Genomic DNA, 22,062 nt, shown 5'->3' on the forward strand with positions numbered 1-22,062 from the left:
AAAAGAGTTTATCCAACTGAAAATAAGATTAATACCATATGAAAGGGTAAATTAACAAATTAATGAAAATAATATACATATATAAATATATGTTTATTCATTTTATATACATTTATTATAACTAATCGGCGAAATATTTTACATTAAACTTTTCACAATAGTCAATTTCAGATGCGCACAAATATTTCATTAGGAATGTTGATAAATTATGTAATTATTATTATCTGACAATTATTATTTATTTTTTAAAATAATCCAACCAAATTAGAAAGTTGCACACATAGGTGCGCACCAAAAAAGTAACGAGGTCATTCATCAGTAGATTTTATCTGTCATATTTTTCTCATATCGGGCGCCTTATATATGAAAATCGATTCTTTAGGAGTAAACTCCAAAAATTATGGCTTTACGCCTTGCATTTTTAAGTAAAATAACTCTATGCACCATTTGCTTCGGAATTCAAATCGTAATTAAATATTAACCTGATTCAAAATGCCAGCTCTTGGAGCAAGCGGTTAGAGAGAACTGGCGGTGTCTTCATACATTTGGCTAACCTCTTGCCTCCTGGCCCGCTTCCAAAATAATTAAGCGTCTTACTTTATTGCCACTATAAAGCAAATAAGGATTATTATTAAAAGAGACTAAAACACTTCACTCTTAAATAGTTTTTATAGTTTAAGAGTTGAAATTATTATTTAGTGTCGGAGGGTGAGATTCTGAGACGAAACATAACGCTAAATCCGATACTTATATGTATTTAGCGCAAATTAGCTTACCCAGAGTTTAGATTTAGATTAGATACTGAATCTTATGCCCAAGTAACACGAGGCTAGTTTTTCAATCTAGGATAGCAAGCTGCTGTATGCAAGTACTGTTCTGGCTCAATGACCTGCGTTGAAAGATGCTAGTTCTGTTTACATGAGGCTAAGATTACTTTAAGCTATTGCAGTGATTTAGGTGACAACACATCTAAAATGAGCTACATGCGAAAATACCATTCGAGTGAATAAGTTACTTCGAAAACTGTGCCAATTCGCACTAGACCAACTAGAAGAAGAGTTACTATAACTTTCCTGGCTTGTAAAGTAACTGACTAGATTACTAGCTCAGAAATGAAGATAGTTTTGTCTACACGAAGCCAGAAATACTAGCTTGCTAGCCTACTGACATTAGCTTGCTATCTTAGCTTGAAATACTAGCCTCGTGTCATTAAGAATTTGAAACAAGGCAAGAAATGATAAAAATTAAGTAAAATACCTAACTAACATAATAATGTAAAAGTAAAAAATACGGACATTTAAAGTTCTTTTATATATTTATCACCCCGTCGCAACAGAATTATCTATTTCATCATAATATTTTCCCTCAAAGCCTTGATATGATGTATCGGGCGGGAGTGGTTTTCATACCCGTTCAAGCGAACTAACCGCCGAATGATTAATCGTGGTCAAAAATATATGAAACGATTCTGACCTCCTTCTGTCTTTAGGCGTTGGCAACTCTTGGTCAAAAATATATGAAATTGTAAGCCACTTCAAATCGTAAATGTCTTGTTTGCCAATAGATGGCGCTGATCGCGTGTGTAATTTGTTCTAAGCTTGTTGCACGATTTTATAACGAATAAAATAATGTGAATTTATAATTAAAATATATTCATTCCATACTTCTGTGTGGTTTACAAGTTATCGCATACCGTAATATCGGTATTATTTTTTTGTTACCCATTAATACATTCCTAGAATTGGTTGACGACAAACAATAATCGTCATGCACATAAAGCTCACACTAACACTTCTTTAGCACTTATCAATTAAACTCCTACATTTTACTTTTGAATGTAAACACGCCCCATGGTTTGCAATATTCCTACTGAACTATTTACTACTAGCCATTATTATTATAAATAGTTTTTGTAAATAGTTCCGTACCCCTGGAACCTTTTGTAAGAGACATTAAAAGGTTTGCCCTTTTCCCTATATTTTTGCTTGGAAAAGGCGCAAAGTGAATTGATATGACTTTAATTTTATCCCGAATTAAATAAAGATAACACAAAACTTTTATCTAATATTTCAAGTTGTATTTACTACAAAATTTCTAACCTCTGCCGCATTTTTTTTTTATAAATTTTTTATCATTCGTATTATTTCATGAAGTATCAATTTTAAATTTTAAAATCATAATCGATCATATTAGTTTAATATCTTGCAAAATCAAAATGATTTGTAATAATTTTAAATATTTGTAAAAAAGCATTTCGGCTAAATTTATTAAGAATTCCACTATCATGTATCAATAAGCTGTCACGTTTCTTTATTTGCAGAGTAACACTAGAGAGAAAAGGACAAGAGATATCACAGTAATTGAAGGATTCGAATGTTTATAAAGCTTGTAAAACAAAATTCACTGTAATTCAAAATTTTGTCAGCATTGTTTAGGTGTTATATTACAAATAAAAGTAATTGGAAATAGAGGCGTCAGCAGCTCAAATTGCGCGTCGGAATGTCTGACTTCACAAACACGATAACAAAATCGCTTTATTTTCTCTGAGAAATTATACGCGGGCGAATTTATTAATTAAACAGAACCGGGAGTTCTCAAACTTCGTTGCTATTTAAAAAAATAAGCTTTGTGTTTATTGTCTCAAGATGTCACAAGAGTTTAATACTAAGAATCTTTTGCTTTCATAGCGTGGGCCAGTATCTAGATTAACAGACACAAATTCTAAATAACTAAATTTACCCATTCTTATTTATTTTATGTGAATGTCTGTATTATGTGACATAATCAAATTAATATGACATTTACATGCCTATTAATATATCCGCCATATATATTGTGCGGATTTTTATATTTAGGGCCTATTTCACAATGTATGGATAAAGTGCCAAATAGCTATGCAATACATAAATTATTCGAAAGCTAAAAGTTCCAAATAAGATACTTCGAATTTCATGACGTATAGCGCTATCTGATAGTCGTGAAACGAAAAAATACTATTTATCCTACCAATAAGTAATAAATAGCTTATTTGGAACTTATCCGGACATTGTGAAACAGGCCCTTAATGTATCTAATTGTACCACTATCTTAGTTAAAATAAACGATTTCATTTCAAGAATCTTTCGAATACTTCTATACTGCCGAACGAGACTTTACTTTATTCTTAATAAATATTTGTTGGAAATAATATTTTTTCCATTTTCATTCCAATTTTCCAAGTATAAAATTAAGATTGATAAAGCGATTTTATACCCTTAATGGAATATTATTTCCAATTTTTTTTAGTTAAATGTCTATAATGTGAAAAGTAATTACACTTTCACCGTGGTTTCATAAAACCACACAAATTTTTTTTTTCAACCTATATTTTTATTATTTTACTGTATTTCCAGCTTCAAAAGTCTGTAGTATAAACATTAACTTTGAGAACATCAAAATGTGGTTGAAGAATCGAGAAATAATATCAGCAGAGTGTAAATTGTCCTGACACTGTATTCGTAAACTTTGAGAAATTAATATGATTTAATTAATTCGTTGGAGCTGAGTCTGCGTGTTGTGCATATAAACAGGTATCGAACTTAGAATATCAAGTAGCTTTCATTCTTATTCTGTTACGAAGTTTTCTTAGGACTTATTCAATCTCCTTTGATTAAAACAATATATGTAACTGCTAGTATAATTCGATTAAACCGATTATATTTTTACCTAATAGATAATTTGACAAATGACTTAATCTCGATTTCCGACGAAACAATTTTATAGTGAAACTTTTATTACATCGTCTCAAACTTTTTAATTCAACATGCAGTATAAAATTAAATAATACGTCATAATTGTTTAGGGTTTTATGGGAAGTATCACTTCCCTATGTAACAGGAATTTGGTATCAAACTCAGAAACTCGTGTGTGTCGACTGCATACAACATACGAGTATTATATGAGTGCTCTATTTGTGCTTTTTGACCAAAAAAATTCACTTGAACAAAATATAAAGATTGATTAAGAAAATAATAGTTGTTTAAAAAACACGAAATATTCATTTCTACTAAAATTAATGAATCAAAACAAACGAAGCTCAATTATTGCAGCAGCTTCAACCAACCCAACAACGTGCACTTCTGGATATCTCCTTTGCCAACAACAAGGTGGATCAGTTCAGATCCCAGGACAACGGTATTGTTTTTTAACCAACTATAATTAATTATAAACTGAATAAATAGGCTATCACATAGGTTTACCTTACATACAAGCTCAGAAACTATTTAAAAAATCGATTTAATATCATTTAAAACCAAAAGTTGTTGCGGTGTTTATTACCATGGCAACCGTTATATGTATATGTAAATAGCATTGTAACTATTGCATCAAATACCATAGCAATATACTTGACTGCAATTTTTGTATTAATACTAAATTTAATGGTTTTAATCTCTTCATTATCTCAATAAAAGGGCTCTCTTGCTCATTCCCGTCAAAGAAGCTATATCAGAAATTCATTAGGTCCGAATGAGCAGCGCCGACGTTAGCAGAAATTTTCTTAAAACATTAAATAAGATACAGTTCGGGACATAACAACAAATGCAAGATGCTCTAATGTACGCAGCGAGTTAAGAAAACATTATTCAGTTCGCTCAATCGCTTTGAAACGGCCTCTGGCATTTCATACGACGAGGGTTTTAACGCTTTGCTGAATTCGTAGTCTGTTCGTAAGGTTTCGACTTACTCAAGGGAATATAGTGCGATTCATAGAAATTGGTATCATAATATTTACATTCAAAATATTTGTAACAGTAATAATCGTAAAAAATTTCTTAGCGTAAATCTTTAAACAAAAATATTTTTCCAAAAACAAAAACAATATTAGATTTAAAGTTATGAATTATCTATTTGTGATTACGTACATTTTTATATTAATATGAACCAAATAATGTTTACTTACAATACAATATTATACAGAAACTGATTTGGGGTCTTTGAATACAAAACTAAACGAAACCATGGCGCAATTCGTTTCAATACCATTGTTCGACAGCCGAGTGATACCATTAGTCTTTAATTTTGCACTTTGTACTCCCGTAGTTTATAACAATACTAAAATTTTAAGCTACATAATTTTACGAAACATAATTGTCAAATGACTGAAATATCAAATAATAGAAACGTCGAGTAAACGCTCGCAATGTTTATGAAGGCGCCGTAAGAGGCAGGCACTTAATGGGGTAATTTAATTTTCTCACAACAGAAGGCAACAGCCGAGGCTGCCAACTCGGACCAGATAACGCCATTGTACCTTCGCATCTCTTTAAAAACTAATTCTTACAATACATTTTTATATCTCATTTTATGACTGTGGATTGCTTGAGCCTCGATACTTTTGCCAAATGCGATTTTTATTTATATATTCTTAGTTTATAGCGTGTATATAGTGTAATGGCGAACATTAAAGCCTTATATAGTCCAGTTCTAAGATACAGGTTTTGAATAAGTGTTGATTATATCGCAGTTAACCACAATTGGAAAGGAGTTCAAGGTGGAAATAAATTACATATTATGACTGAGTACGTTTATTTCTTATGCACTACACATTATGTCATACCTAACCTACCTATACAAAATTGATTTTAATTAAAATACAATGACATCATTCAACCTTCTTTATTGACGAAATACTCGGCTCGTATTATTGACACAAAAAAGACAATATTTTGATAAGCATAAGGTAATGGTTTTAGACAAAAATCCATCCCTGAGAGGGACAGTTAACATTTTGATATAACTCGTTTTGATAAGTCATACTCATAGCTTGTGGATGTGTTATTAATATACACGTACAATCCGTTACATATTTAGTTTGAAATATTCGTAAACCAAAATATAAAAAAATAATCTAGATAGTATTCAAAAGTATTATCAATCTCAATCTCTTTATTAATCTGGGGGAAATTAAAGTAATGGAGGAGATTTATTGTAGGAAAAGTGAAGAACATAAATTTTGACTATTGTAAGGATAAGCGAGTAAGACCTATAAGTAAACTGTTAAATTATTTTATCTTTAGTCAGGAAAGTTCATATGGTAGGTATTAAAATGGGTGCAATATGAGGACAGTCATGTTAATACATAGTTAACAGAGCTGATAGTTGTATCACTACAAGTTTTAATTAAACTAGTCTCTGTACAGCTTACATAAAGATATAAACAATGTATTCAATTCAATGGTAGGTAAACATTACAATATTCATAGACAATTCTCAACTAAAATTAAAAAAAAATTCTCATAGAAGACATTTTACTTTTACCGCGATTAAAATGAAGGCATTAATGGCGTAAATTAAAGATTCAGTCGGCGTATAATCAGAAAATTATTTCGTTCTAGCCAATTGAACAGGACTGGGCATTGCGAATAAAAAGCGAAATTTTAAAGAGATCAATGCCTAATAATCGAATATCGGATGAATCGACCGTAAATTCACAAAAACGTGCTCCGACTTTGAATCACGAAAACGAAAGACCTAGCTGATGAACTAAGAAACTTTTTATATGACCTTTGAGAAAAACAGCGCTTTTTAGATTTTCTTATCTAGAACCGCGACCTAACCTACCATAAAGTAATTTCTAGGTTTTTATTTAGGTAATAATAAAAAATCCACGCCATCCACGTTTTTTTTAAATGATTCCATAACATTATGTGAATTTTATAGCGTGGGTGACTTAAGATGAATCGTTGACGACGAAGTATTGATAATAAAATACTATCATTTTCAAAATGACTGTACAATCAAATATCAGAGAAATATTTGTTTAATGCTTGTTTAATATAAATTGTCGCTTTAAAATTAAAAGGCAGTTCCGCGGAAATCCTATTAGTAAAATACTAAGTAGGAATTCTTAAAAGCCCGGCAACGCACTCGTGAGCCCTCTGGCATTGCGAGTGTCCATGGGCGGCCGTATCACTTAACATCAGGTGAGCCTCCTGCCGTTTGTCCCCTGTTCTATAAAAAGTATACTCTTTATAATAACTATATTTATAAAAGAATAATTATGTGAAAATGGGTTAAGGTGAAGTAAATTAATTGATCTATAACTGAGCATGACAAGTATATTAAAACTAATGAGAACATAATTAAACACAATTGGAGTTTTACAATAACTAAAAATATGCCCTTGAAACAAAATTTGTCTATGGTTATAAAGATCATTCAAACCCTTTTTTACCACTTTCATTTCTCTTATCCACACTTTCAACCATCTTTAAATTATTTCAATAATCGGTATCATTTATATCTTACTCATTTACATCGTTATATTTAGATACATTTAGTTTTTTAGTACGTTCTATTGTAGTTGATTCTAATTACTTATGTTTCTCTCTTACAGAGCGCGTTGTTTAAACACTGAAATCCTTAAAATCATACGCTTTAAGTACCCATAAGAACATCCATTTCAAGAATAGTTTTGTCTTTGGTTTCAGGAATAAAGTAGTATATGAGTAATGTTAAAATAAGTGACGAACTACCGTAGAAAAAGAATGCGCCGTGGGCACCTATTGTACTTAATAGATAAGGCAATATTTTAACAACAGTACCCATTATTATATTATCAACTAACTCCATTAATAGCATGTAAAGTCCTCGATATCTAAGAGGACACAGTTCTGCGATAATTGACGGAGTTATAGTAATCGGTCCACAACTAATAACAATCATGTATAGTGTTAACAAAACCAAAAAAATATAACTATTTGTCTCATAAAATTCTAGTTTTGATAGATACAAATAAATAGAGATACACAGTAAAAACAAAATGCCAACCAAAGATGTCGTAATGAAGAGCATTTTTCGTTTGTAGAACTTAACAATTGCACTGGTGAAATACATACTAAAAACTGTTAATGCATCTATTATAAGCATTCCTGTGTATGCAGTTGATTCGCTATTAGTAACATTTTTAATTAACTGCAGGGCGTATACATTACAGGACATTTTACCAGAAAAATAATACAAGAGTAACATAAGCATTGTATATCCAAAAGGTTTGTAGAAGGCTTTTGAGGTTATCGCAATTTGAATCTTCTTTAGTCTATTGTGCGACGATTCTATTTTTCTGCGACTTAATTCTTTGTGTTGCATTATCAATGAGCTAATTTCTTTTAATGACTCTTCATCAGTCCCCTTCAGCCAGCAATGGGATTTTGCGCAAGCGTCGTAATTTTGACGACTCGCTAACCAATATGGTGACTCTGGCCATAAAAGACACGTCAAAAATCCATATACTGACAAGGCAAACCCTAGTAACGGTATTGATTTCCAATGCAAGAAGGTTCCCATCGTATTCGCAACAAGCATTCCCCAACCAAACGTTGCTGACTTAAATGTAAGGAAGAATCCTCTGTATTTCGGTGATGTATATTCTGTAAGGACCATAACACAAATCATTCCATCTGAGGCAATTAGAGTTCCTTGTAATATCTCGCCTATTATAACCTGTGTGAAGTTTGAACTTAAGTACAGGGTTACGAATCCAACTGCAGATGTCACAGTGGCGACTAGAAAAGTCTTCTTTCGGCCAAATTTTCTTGACAGGAATGCAACAATGAAGAGGTTGGGAATCGCGCTGTAATTGTACGCAGAACCTGATTGAGATAATATGGTTATTAATTATTAACCTTCATTAATTCTTGATTACAAAAACATTACAATTCAGTGATAACATATTAAACAGTAATGAACTTAAATATTTTTTTATCTCTGTTTTATTTAATTGTTTTTAATTCTTTAATGAGATGTCTTGATTAAAGTCAGTTGACTTGTCTACTACATTTTATTAGGTCAATAAACTACCGCCGAAGCATTTATAATACAAAACATGAATATATTATCATCTGTAATAAATTTTTCGTATATTATTTTTCGTTAGGTAAAATAAAATACGTTTATTTTGGAACATAAGATCATCTAGGTATCACTTATTCCACGTCAATCAATTCGAACTTGTAGGCATCCCTACTCATCGGCAAAGAAGACAGAGGGTGTAGGCCGAGAGAAAAAGCCGGCGTAAAAAACTCTCGGTACTCTTTTAAAAAAGCAAATCATCAAACAATATTTAAAACAAATATATCAAATTAATTAGAGGTAGCCTGCCCAGCATTAGTCCCAGGCCCTGTTATCAACTAGATAAGTAAATAAGTACCTACTTCTAACAAACAACTTGATTCAAACAAATCTCCGGCTACATCGCGAGTTTTTAATTTCCCCGCTGAAGGAGTGTTAATTGACCAATTCTAACAAAAATAAGGTTTATAAAAGATTTACAAGAAAAATCTAATAAATAATCGGTAAATTCTGGCAATTAAAGAAATTCGATTAATAAATTACATCAATTATAATGAAACGAATAAATTAATGATTCAGGCATATTTAAATAAAACAATGTTGTTAAACGTCTGCACTGTGTCCGTGATTGTTAAAATTCAGAAATGGGTCTTAATGCTAACCCGACCCCATATGTCAGAATATAATAGAGTTTTGCTATACGAAGTCATTCTTAATTTGCATATGTCAAATTCCAATTTGACGTAGGGGACTCGACTCTTAGGGCCTGTTTCACAATGTCCGGATAAGTTCCAAATAAGCTATTTGTTACTTATTGGGAGGATAAATAGTATTTTTGCGTTTCACGACTGTCAGATAGCGCTATACGTCATTAAATTCGAAGTATCTTATTTAGAACTTTTATCTTTCGAATAATTTATGTGTTGCATAGCTATTTATCACTTTATCCATATATTGTGAAACAGGCCCTTAATCTTACTTGATTCTAATGATAAGATTGTTTTTAAGTTAAAGCTAGAACTTACTAATCCACGAAGACATTTCATTAGAAATCACATCAGTAGAATTTGCTTCCTTTCTTGTTTGTGATATATAAATTGTCGGAGTGCCCATACACAACCCAAACATAAAGAAACTAGACCAAACACTGCTGGATACCAGGATCTGAAAACATGTTTTTCTTTCGATAATTTTACTTAATGTAACGTGTATTTTGGCTAAATTTGAACTCTTAGGGTCCGTTTCACAATGTCCGGATAAGTTCCAAATAAGCTATTTATTAGTTATTGGTAGGATAATCAGTATTTTTGCGTTTCACAACTATCAGATGACGCTATTCGTCATGAAACGCAAAGTTTCTTAATCGGAACTTTTATCTTTCGAATAATTTGTGTTGCATAGCTATTTGGTACTTTATCTATACATTGTGAAACAGGCCCTTTAACAATGATATGTATATTTCAGTCAATTAAGGGAAATCTAAACTTAATTTTATATGTTCTATAAATATATTTATATATATTTTTGTTAGGCAGATGATCAGATAAGAATATCTTTTATCAGTTTATAATAGACTAGCGGACCCGACAGACTTCCATAAAGATGTGGTAGTTTTTTTTAGTCGTGGCTATAATTCTTCTGAACAGAAGCGTCATCCTGGTGATAGGGTATTGTGAATAATAAATAAGTAAATTAAACATATATGTATAAGGATAATGATCGAAAATGGAAAAACCCGATGTGATAAATATATTAAACTCACCTGTCTTATAAATATTTTTCTAGGAGTGAGAGCTTTGTCTACGTTTGCTTCTAATTTGGGCTCCATGACGTCTTGTTATCATTTGACACACTATACAACTAGAACGGAAACCAATACATTTATTTAGGATATTTGATGACGCAGTTATAATAGGCTTTATTTATGTTATTTGAAGACGAGCTCATTATAATAATATATATACTACACACATTTCACAGTCAACGTGTAGTCATATCAACCAATTATTATACTTAACTATTTTATTGTACATAAAATAAAAACACAAACGATTGACCAGCTAATACAATGTGCACTGACAAAGTTCATGCAATAAATTATTTATTTTCTGTTCTGAATTGTAGATTAATTATATACAGTGTGTATATGATTTGCTTTTTATAAAAAGATTTTCTTAACACCTGCAACGCCTTGCATCTGTGTTTCCGGTGATTAAATATAATATGTTACATTATTTTATTAAAGGCTTCTTAATTGTATCATTTCGGAAATTAAGAACTTTATCATGTAATACCTGTATTCTGTGTAAATAAAAGATGGTTAACTATTTCTGAATATGTTAACATTGAATATGTTTTAAGGAAAGTGCTAATCTTCCTCTTTTTAATATAATATAAACGACTTAACAGAATCATACGAATAATATAATTAGTATTTAGATTTTGATGACCTCTAATACGCAATGATGGTGGAACGTCGTGAAGCGTATCACATCTGCCCCTTCTATTTCATACTAATAGGGGCTACCACATAGCGATCACAACCGGTCTGTCAAGAGTGTACCGGAAACAAAGATTTACATATACCCCGTCTGTCATTAAAATTAATCTGTTTTAATAAAAGTTCTTTAAATTTATGTCAAAAGAAATAACGGTTGTTTTGCAGTACAGAAGTGCTTCAATCAATAATTAACATGTAGACATAGACATAGACATATACATGTGATAGCCAGTCGTCGATCGAAGAAAATATTATTGACTGTGGCCTATAAACACTTACACAGAAGCCCCAAAAACATAGAAGTCATGAATTCATGAGATTAGCTTTTTAGTTTATAGTTTATTTTATATATATTTTTTGTATTATTTTAGATTAAGGTTGGTTCTATATTATTTTGTTGTCTGGAAGAGGTTATTTGTTAGCGATAAAGCAGCCCGTTGCATTCTTTATGATTTTTATGTTTTTAATTTTTTTAATGTAGCGAAGTTTAAATAAATGTAAAAACCAAAACAAACAACAATTCAAAACCCTTATTAATAACGAATAAGAGTGTATGAAATATATATCTAAAACTCACTGTTTATATCCGTGACGACATTATACGATTTTATAATGGAAACTAAGGCTGAAAGCAATCTTAACGGTATTAACGCCCAATAAACAATGAAATGAATTGTTGAATAGATTAAATGTTTTTTTGTCTCGAACTAATTACGACACGTGTTGTTTATGTATTAGAAAACAATCTCATTATTTTCGGTAGCTGTAGGTTTGTAGCGGTAAACATAAATAAATGTAGACCGAGGGACGAGTGAAATGTGGCGTAAAAATATATGGAACACCCCTCACCGATACTCTTCCGTCTCTTCAGTTGGCTCCGTGGGAGAAGACCACAAATAAAAGCGTAAGAACAAGAAGCGATGACCTTGCATCAGCAGGTGCAAGATGAATTGTTCCCTGCTACACTTCGGTATGGCAAGAGACTTCGGTAAGGACAGAAAAAAATAACAGAGAGGACTATAGATACCAGGATGGCGTGAACAATGATTATTTGCCCGAGTTAAGTTGATGGTTGTTAAAGGGATGTTCACATAAATGAAACTCTTTGTTTGAAGCTAGATATCAACTGACTTTAATCATTTAAAACAAGGCCTTATAACACAAGATTAAGGGTAGTGGGATTGCGACAATGGACTAACAAAAAACTGTTACTTATGGCTTCTTAAAACTAAGTGACACATCTGTTACCTAGAAAGCATGTCAACCAATCGGTCGACAACAATAGTACATTGTCGGGAACGACAATTTTTTGTTTTAATTTATGAGTAAAGGGCTCATATATTACTAGCTAAACAGACGTTTTGCAATTTATTGTCATGAAGTGTAAGGTTATTGTTAAGATTTGTGCTTCTAATTATTAACTAAAATAAGTAACCTAATATAAGTTATGTTACATCTTTTTCGATACTAGATAATAATTTATTTAATAAATAAGTTCATATAAATGCAGATGAATGCAAACTTAGCGGATTTCATTAAATTGAAGTTGGTTTATTTTGTATTTTATTAAATTCATACTATCATATAAATACAGCAAGGTTTGTAATGCTTTTTTATCTTTCTTTGCGGTTCTTACAATATTAGAAATCATTATTTTATGTGGCATTTAATATTCAAGGAAATTTTTTAACCATGCACTAATGGTTAAATAATTTCCTACTATATATATTATATACTACTTAACAAATTAAGGTCCGAAAATAATCACGTCATAAAATCACAAAACGATAAATTTTCTCTTAAAACTTTACGTCCTTCAGAGTGATTATGAATAATTTATTATTAGTTACGGAATTGATTATTTATAATCAATTGCGTAACAATGCATCCATCTCGATAATACTTTTGTCTTTTGTTTCAGGCACTAAGCAAGTAATTAAAATTATAAAGAATAATGAACTCGAACCATAGAACATAAATGCGCCATGAGAACCCATAGAAGCAAACAAAAGAGGTAGTAATTTAATAACGGTAGCCATTATCATATTTCCACAGAGTGAGACTAAAAACATATACAAATTACGATTTCGTAAAGGGCAAAGTTCAGCAATTAAGGACGGCGAAAGAGACACTGGACCACAACTAACAGATATCATATATAACGAAAGTAATGTCAAAAATATATACTTATTTTCATATATCAATTATAACTGAACTAAATACAGAAAAAGCGATAATAAAAACAAAAAGAATATACCTATAATCGATAAATATAAAAATATGACTTTTCTTTTAAAAAACTTCACAATTATACTAGTAGAATACATGCTGAAAACTGTAAACGCGTCCATTACTAACATCCCAATGTATGTTGTTGATTCACTATTTGTTACCGTCTTTATAATTTGTAATGCGTAAACATTGCATGCTATCTTACCAGAAAACTGATGTAGACAAAGCAGTAATATTGCATATCCAAATGCCTTGTATAATGCCTTTGAATAACAGGTTTCTATCAATTGCCTTACATGTTTTCGATTTCCGGTTTTAGACTGAACAAAATTGTCATGTGCTGCAATAAGAGATTCAAGTTCTCGTACTGATTCTATACTTTGGCCCTTTAGCCAGTTATGTGAGTCTGTGCAAGCTGTGTATTTCTGCTTACTTGCCAACCAATACGGAGAATCAGGCCAAAATAATGCAGATACGAAAGCATAAACTGCTAAAGCACAGCCCAATAGTGGGATGGATTTCCAACGTAAGAAAGTACCCATTAAATTAGCAATAAGCATCCCCCAAGCAAATGACGCGGACTTTATAACAAGAAATGATCCACGATACTGAGGTGATATATATTCTGTTAACACCCTTATACACACTACGCAATCACTTGCTATCAAAGCACCAATAACCACTTCACCGGCGAGAACACCAATAACAGATGTACTAAAGTACATGATAAGAAATCCCAAAACTGAAGTTATACATATAGTCAAAAATGCTTTGGTCGGTCCATAGTAAGCTGATACAGCCACGACGACGAATAGATTGGGAACAGAGCTGTACATCGGTGTTGAACCTAAAAAAAAAGAAATTATAATTTAAATAATAATAACACGTTTGCGTACCTTTAATAAATAAGATATCGTGAAGGTTATGAAATAATTTAAAAAGTCAAGTACACAAGTACACAACTATACGGAATACTCGTCGAGCGAGTTTGCTTATCTTGCCGAAGCCGCGTACAACTTATTTGAAGAAGTGTATAAAGTATGAGGATGAGCAATTATTCAATCAATTACCATCAAAAATTCGCAATGTTGGCGTGTTTAACAAATTCAAAAAGGTAATAGAGATACATGTTGAGAGTAAACATAGTGGACTAAAATTAGAACCGCTTTTTGTATCTCGCTCGTATATACATATTAAGTTTCTCATGTTAATAAAATGCATTTTTGTAATGAGAAATAAAGTTCTTTAAACATAAATAAGAAACATTTTACGATACAATTATATCATACACCTCTACACAATTTAGACTGTCTATTGCCAATTTCTAACAGTATCATTTTATTATTCTCCAACCAGCATTCAGTATTCTGAAGGTCCCAATAGCAATTGCGATCTCGACGTAGTCTTTTAAGTATTATAACGCCCTGTATGATGTAGGACTAAAACTTGACACTAAAGACGGGATCGCAACCACTACTGTTATTAAAAACGTCCGGTATTACAGAATACCGGCCCTGCTCTGAGAAGATCAACCTTAAAACCGGATTACACATTCCTGACCTGACATAATTTGCACATTATGAAATAGGTCATGTTCTAACTCCATTTTAATCAACGATTCTTTAAAATTCATAACGTGTTTGCATTCCAATAAATTACAAGAATGATATTTCTTTACGTACTTAGCCATGAAGACATCTCTTCTGTTATGACGTCTGTGGAGTTGGCGTCTCTTCTAATTTGGGAGATGTAAATGGTCGGCGTTCCCATACAAAGACCGAACATGAAGAAGTGAACCCAAACTCCACTTGACACTAATACCTAAAACAATCATTTGATGAAGATCAAAAAAAAATCGCGCCACGATATTCGTACACATAATTTTACAGTCGTTATTGCTACTAGTACGTTTCTATCCAGAGGTATCACTTGAAATTGGAATACGAGCATTATGAAACCTTTGCTGTTTATTTAAAAAAAAAGTTTTCGTAGCAATATTAATACTTAATTTAAGAATTACAACTGTTCCAACATGTAGCAGGTGTTCACATAATGCATTTAGGAACAAAGACAATCATTATTACTGCGAAAATAAGTGATTTTTTTTAATTATCACAAAATTATGTTAAAATGTTTCAAGTATATTTTATTTAAATTCGGGTTTTACAAAGTGTACACACTGTTAAAGTATCCATATCCTGCTTACTGTCTGCGTAAATTTATTTTAAAGCAACAATTAACCTTCTGTACTGCAACCTTAAATGATTATACATATTACATATATCCACAATTTAAAGCTGAACATTGAGGTAAATATATATTAACATTATCTTAATATATATATTTCTTGTGTGCGTGTGTATGTGACTGAACTCCTCCTAAACGACTGGACCGATTTAGACGAAATTTTTTGTGTGTGTTCAAGGGGATCTGGGAATGGTTTAGATTCACAATTTTGTCCGCTGGACAATGTTTTTTTAATTAATTTTCAATTTATTAGTTGTTGTTGATTTTGGAATGTTTTACATTGGATCCGACAGACGGCGCTACCATTGCAGTGTCAAATTTTAAATAATATTCGAATTTTAATTTTAGTCTGTCCCGAAATTTAAAAAAAGTTTTGTTATCATTGTGTTATATCGTGTGTGACCATGTGCTGGATCGTTAGATATTGTCATAACATTTGAATAATAATTTTCATCAAAATGGCTTATTAAAAATTGAAATTTGGAAATTAAAGACGTGTAGACAGGACAACGTCTGTCGGATCCGCTAGTATTATATATTATATTAGGTTTTCCACTAAGCTAGTGAGGCCCTTTTGAGAGAACTGTCTACTGCTAAAGGCGTTGCAATCAGCAAATAAACATTGAAACAGAATTGTAATAATATTTAATTACCTAAGCATGTACCTTAGTGCAACTCAGATACAAAACGTAATGTCTGATTAGCTGCAGAACACAAATGTTGCGTCCGATTGGATGTCCATAAACAAAGGACTTAATTTACTCTTATTAAACTATCTATAAATAAGGTTAAAATGCAATAGCTACAGGTATAAATAAAAATATTTTAACAAGATATGATTTATTTTACGTCTGTGTATAACCAGTGACTGACTAGAAAATACATGCTTTAAAATAGGAAACCTTTGTTCTTACCTGACGTGCTAAAAATATCCACTGTGCATTTAAATCTCTTTTATTATTCTCACTTGGAATCATTTTCGTAAAAATTACTCGCAATATGCGTATGTGACAAAAAATTCTCGATAATGATGAAATAATGTCACAGAAGTGCAAAGTGTATTTACAGTTGAGGTTCATTTAATAAAATGCGGCAAACTCCTCGTGAATTTTGCATTATGCATAATTTTATTAATCAAACGGAAATACTAATAAAGAAAAGGGAAGAGTAAAAAAATGTTTTGCTTAAGTTTTATTTTTAAATTAATAATAATTAAATATATGATATTAAAACCATTTGCCTGGTTAAATTATATAAACACTTTTTGACAGAATATCTAAGATATGCATTGTTATAATACATAGGTAACACTGAAAATGTTTAGAACTGGCCAGTTGGAAACATTACTAATGAAATTGTTTTTTTAATTTCAATCTTAGTACTCTTGGTCTAATGTAGCCTAAATATTGCATTTAATTGTTAATTTTTTTTGTCGATTAGCGGCAAATCTTAAACACCGATAGTGTTTCTTCAACTGGCTGTCTTGTAATAATATATTTGGCTAAGATAACTTAATGATTTTTGATCATGATTGACGATGATTGAAATATGTGACACACGGACACACAAATATGGAACACACGTTCCTCAGTCCATTTAGATAATAAATCCTTTTGTGTATCTATTACCGGTGTGATCGCTTAAAATCCAAATAATTCCATTACCTACTACACATAGACTAGCCAATATGCTACTCGCAACACATACTACTTCGGCTAAAAAATTCCACTGAATTAAATTAACCACGCTAATCCTATGCAGGCTGTACTCTTTCAATGAGAAAATATACCCACTACGGCCCACTACGGTCCACGCAAACGGCAGATGTAAAAAAAATTATTGGCCCCTATTTGGCGCCAAATTCTAAAAATTTTAGCGCCGTTCGTATTATGACAAGCAAAAAGAAGCCCAAGAATAAATCGAGTTATTAATGAAATTGTTGCCGTGATGAAATAACAAATGATGTATGTTTTGGTTGTGTTTGAAAATAAATAAAATTGGTTGGTAAAAAATAAAAAATGTTTTTTCTTCAATTATTTGTTAATAGAATCAGTGGCTAAATTCAATTAATTAATTTTCTTAACGAAAATTGTCCGTAATCAGATTTGTTGACTTTTGAATCGTTTGAGATACATGCACGCGACACTTTTTGATTGAAATTAGGATATAAAGCGACGAATATGTATATATATAAGAATATGCACAAATAAAAATATCTAATATAAATAAAAAGTAGCCAACGTTTGCAGCAGCACTGATTTTAGGGAGTCTTTATTTGCACAATTGTTTAAGTGTCTTTCTACATCGTTATTGTTTGTAGATTACATTACAGATTGTTGACTAACAAAAAGTAAACACGTAGACAATTATTCTATATAAATGTATTATATATGTAATAATATTTTTAGCAAGAAGGACTGATTGAACAAATCTCATTTCCTTTCGTTACATTTATGTCTTTGCGGGGAACAATTGAAATATATTGGAAAAGCTGTATTGATAATAAACTTAGTATTTGTGGTATTCAATGAAATTGAATTATATCCCAAACTATAAAGCGGTGTGTTTTCTATATTATATAAATAAAGATGTAATTCAAATACCCATGAACTTTTTTTTCTGTGTGTATCTAACATACATACAAGTACGTAGAAGAAAACATCGTGGGGTATTGGCATGCCTTAGACCCGAAAAGTCGACTGTGTGTGTCTAACACAGAAGAATGATTACTTGCGTATTATAGAAAACAAAATAATGATCACGAAACAGAATTAGAAATCTGAGGCCAAGGCCCATATTTGTATCACCATTGGTATTTTCCAATACACCTTCAACTCTAATATTTTAATAAGGTAACTTAAATGTTCCTCTTAATTAATCTTCGGTGTGTCTCTATTAACATAAGTATTTTGTATCGTTAGAGTAGCTGATACTCTTTGTGTGATATGTTTTGCCATAAACATATAAAAAATGTGTGTGTACTGTACACGGGTTAGAAGTTATACTTCTTTGACGTTACATGATAAAAATCTTTTCAAAAATTTTATCTTTCACATTATTCTATGTTTTAAAAACAAAAAAAGTTGACTATAGCTAACTTCAGGGTGTCAGTTTTTGTGACGGTGTGCGCGCGCGTCGTAAAAATATACGCTCATAATTTTCCCTAACGCGCTAATAGAAGTATAACTTCAATAATATGCTTTTAGTAAAAGTAAAATTTACATTGGATTATTTGTTTTATAAATACGTTACGAGAATCAGAAACTGAATTAAATTAATGATGGTTATAATTGTTTTTAGTGTAGATATAATGGGTTTTTTTTTATAGAGCAGGGGGCAAACTCGCAGGAGGCTCACCTAATGTCAAGTGATACCGCCGCCCATGGACACTCTCAATGCCAGAGGGCTCGCGAATGCGTGCTACCATCATGTCGTGTCATTGGTTTGGTTCAGCCATTATCTGACTACGATACCTCTAATTCCATAATATTGACGTACAAACGTTTGTAACAAAGTCGTTACATACTTTAAATATTACAAATGTGGCGGAAAGACATTCCGAAGCACATGCCATTCTTTATTGATTTTTTTAATATAAATAAGTCAATACCAAACACAAAGAACAAGCAAGTTACTGAAAGTCGTAAATAACCATGTCTTGTAAAGTATTTTACATTTTTTTAGTCTCCTACAATATATTTTCTGTGCATTCGAAGCGTAAGTATTCCTAATATTAATGCAAACTGTAACAATTTTGTTTTTTAACAATATTATGCTTATTAATGGTCCTTATCGGTGTTGGAAAAAAATTTACCGTCACCTTTTTCCGTTACGTGCCATCTTTTTCTAGTCCCTAGCACGGTTGATACGAAGGCATTAATAACAAAAATTTATCATAACAATAGCAACTATAGTAATAATTATATTAAAATGAATGAAATTCTGTAATAATCATAGTAATAAAGTAAATTGATAATTGGATTCATGTATATGATAATAAAAGCCTCTTATTTAACTAATTTAATTAAACTTTATTTAACAAATTTCTGTAAAGTTGCATACAGTACATCATTTTTTGAAAAATAAGGTTATAAAGAAGTTTCACTTCTTACTTGTCTACACTAGTACACAAGCATATGCAGGTATTTATCGGTTATCATTCTAAAAGTATTTTTAAGTGCAAGCTAACTTAACTAAATCTTTAGCAGGTGAAAAGTTTGAGCGTATTTTGTACGGAGAGATTGCGCGAATTGAAGATTTTCCATACTTTGCTGGACTTGTAAATTGTGGCGCTGCAATCATATCAGATCGACACTTAATCACTGCTGCCCATTGTTTTGAGGATGCCAGGTATTTTATAGTTTAAAAGTAATACCTCCTTATACTGAATATTCAGCCTGCGTAGGTTTAACGGAGAATTAAAGTCCCCCGGAGCCCAACTCGGCATTGACGTTTAATAAACAAAGAAAAATATTTTACGTTCATAGAAGTATGGAAACATAAATCAGATACGCTCAGCTATTGCTCAACTATGGCTTCTATTCGTTTGAGAATCGGCAAGGTACAAAAAAATAAAGCACAAGTAAAACTTAAGTTACTGGCACTAAGAAAACCATTCCATATATTGTTTTATCTTAAATGGTTAGGTTAGAGGTTAGTCTTGTTGCCTAGAAACGTTTAGGAAACTCGTCACACGTTTCGTTCAGTCACTTGTCTGACCGCACTTTAGTGACTTGATTGAATATCGATCTTTAATTAACTGTCTAGAGATTCAATAAATCTCTGATTTAAATGCTTTACTGCGACATATATATTAAAAACCTTATATTTGATTTCAGTGTCCGTTTATTCATAAGACACGCTTTTGTCGGTGGTGAAACAGAGAAGAATAGCCAAGTAATAAAGTATAAAAATGTAATCATACATCCAAATTATATATTGTACGGTGGGTTGCCGTTTAATGACGTCGCTATTATTGAGCTGGCAGCACCGTTGAAGTTTTCTAGCAAGGTGCAACCTCTTGCACTGCCCGAAGAAATGGGCAATCGTAAAGCGTCAATGATATTTGTTGGCAGGGGGATTGATGAGGTAAAGTAATTGATTTTTGTAAATTACCGTAAAATGATCAAGTTACAGTGATTTGAAAATAATTTATTTTAGACAGGTGAAACATCGAAGGAACTTAAAAGTATGAACGTCGAAGGGTTGACTGTAAATGAGTGTATTAGCCTGATACCGCCATATTACCGAAAGTACTACCAACAGTATCTGGACTTATTGGCTAAAATGAATATCTGTGCAAAGAGGCCTGACAACAGTCCCGGAATGTGTAATGTAAGTAACTTTACAGAATTTGTAATGTAAGTATTTTATCTTCATACTGTTTGACAGAGCTTCTCTGAAACCAATATACATCTTCAAGTATTAAAACCAATCGGCACACTATTTTGAAATTATAATTTTTTTGAAATTATTTGAGTCGTTTCAAATAATTTAAAAATATATAAATAACTACGTACTTGTATAGAACTAATCTTAGCAGATAACCCTTGTTTTTAACGGGACACAAACATAAATTAAACATCTCAGTTTCAAAAAACCGTAGTTCTCGAAATTTCTTTTAACATACTATACTTGTAAACATTTAGCTACATGTGTATGTGTGTATACATACAATATAATATATTAATTAATCCACAGGGTGATTCAGGCAGTCCGTTAGTAGAGGATGGCGTGCTGGTTGGGTTAGCGTCATTTGGTGGTACAGATTGTACCACTAATCGACTCGGTTTCTATTCCAATGTTGCATATCATATCCAATGGATTAAAAGTGTCACAGGACTATAAGACGCGTTCGAGTATTCCAAACAAATAAAACCTGTATGATATTTTTATAAGTATTGTTGTTGAATTTTAACATATAGTAATTGTAATTGTTATAGTATAACCTATTAATAATAGTAATTGTTATAGTATATTAATAATAGGTTAGTAAGAAGTAAAAAAATATGATTATTTAAATAAATTTCAGGTGGATGGTTTAACTGTGTTTAATTTAAAGAACATATTATAATATTACTATCGTATAATTTCGAATATTTGAAACGAAAACCAAAGGCTTTGTAAAAATGTTATGAACGTATAAAGTTTTTATAATGTTATTCGAAATAGCGAGCTTATAACATATCAAAATAGTAAAAATTTTGTACAATTAAAATTTATAAAAAGAAGGATATTTATTGGACCTTATTCCT

General features: G+C 31.4%; 3 protein-coding genes across 4 annotated transcripts; 1 reads left to right on the forward strand and 2 right to left on the reverse strand.

The window, feature by feature from the left end:
* Positions 1-5,548: 5,548 nt before the first annotated feature.
* On the reverse strand, positions 5,549-10,872 carry LOC110995254 (facilitated trehalose transporter Tret1-like). Its single transcript, XM_045632001.1, has 3 exons — positions 10,592-10,872; positions 9,855-9,993; positions 5,549-8,630 (listed from the first exon to the last, which is right to left on the reverse strand). Exons 1-3 carry the CDS (start codon positions 10,655-10,657, stop codon positions 7,417-7,419), a joined length of 1,419 nt encoding a protein of 472 aa, XP_045487957.1. The 5' UTR covers positions 10,658-10,872; the 3' UTR covers positions 5,549-7,416.
* Positions 10,873-13,080: 2,208 nt separating this feature from the next.
* On the reverse strand, positions 13,081-16,866 carry LOC110995257 (facilitated trehalose transporter Tret1-like). Its single transcript, XM_045632020.1, has 4 exons — positions 16,723-16,866; positions 15,244-15,382; positions 13,684-14,408; positions 13,081-13,524 (listed from the first exon to the last, which is right to left on the reverse strand). The coding sequence occupies exons 1-4, from the start codon at positions 16,783-16,785 to the stop codon at positions 13,198-13,200; spliced, it is 1,254 nt and encodes a 417-aa protein (XP_045487976.1). The 5' UTR covers positions 16,786-16,866; the 3' UTR covers positions 13,081-13,197.
* A 2,549-nt stretch (positions 16,867-19,415) lies between these two features.
* LOC110995251 (trypsin-5-like) lies at positions 19,416-21,786 on the forward strand. Of its 2 annotated transcripts, none has more exons than XM_022262321.2 (5): positions 19,416-19,525; positions 20,014-20,158; positions 20,647-20,896; positions 20,969-21,142; positions 21,509-21,785. In XM_022262321.2, the coding sequence occupies exons 1-5, from the start codon at positions 19,462-19,464 to the stop codon at positions 21,653-21,655; spliced, it is 780 nt and encodes a 259-aa protein (XP_022118013.2). In that variant the 5' UTR covers positions 19,416-19,461; the 3' UTR covers positions 21,656-21,785. The 2 variants fall into 2 exon arrangements, with proteins under 2 accessions (XP_022118013.2, XP_045487897.1); XM_045631941.1 differs by having other exon boundaries at positions 19,425-19,525; positions 20,017-20,158; positions 21,509-21,786.
* The last annotated feature ends 276 nt before the right edge of the window (positions 21,787-22,062 follow it).

The sequence above is a fragment of the Pieris rapae genome, chromosome 17 (assembly GCF_905147795.1).
Source record: "Pieris rapae chromosome 17, ilPieRapa1.1, whole genome shotgun sequence".
NCBI classification, from domain to species: domain Eukaryota; kingdom Metazoa; phylum Arthropoda; class Insecta; order Lepidoptera; family Pieridae; genus Pieris; species Pieris rapae.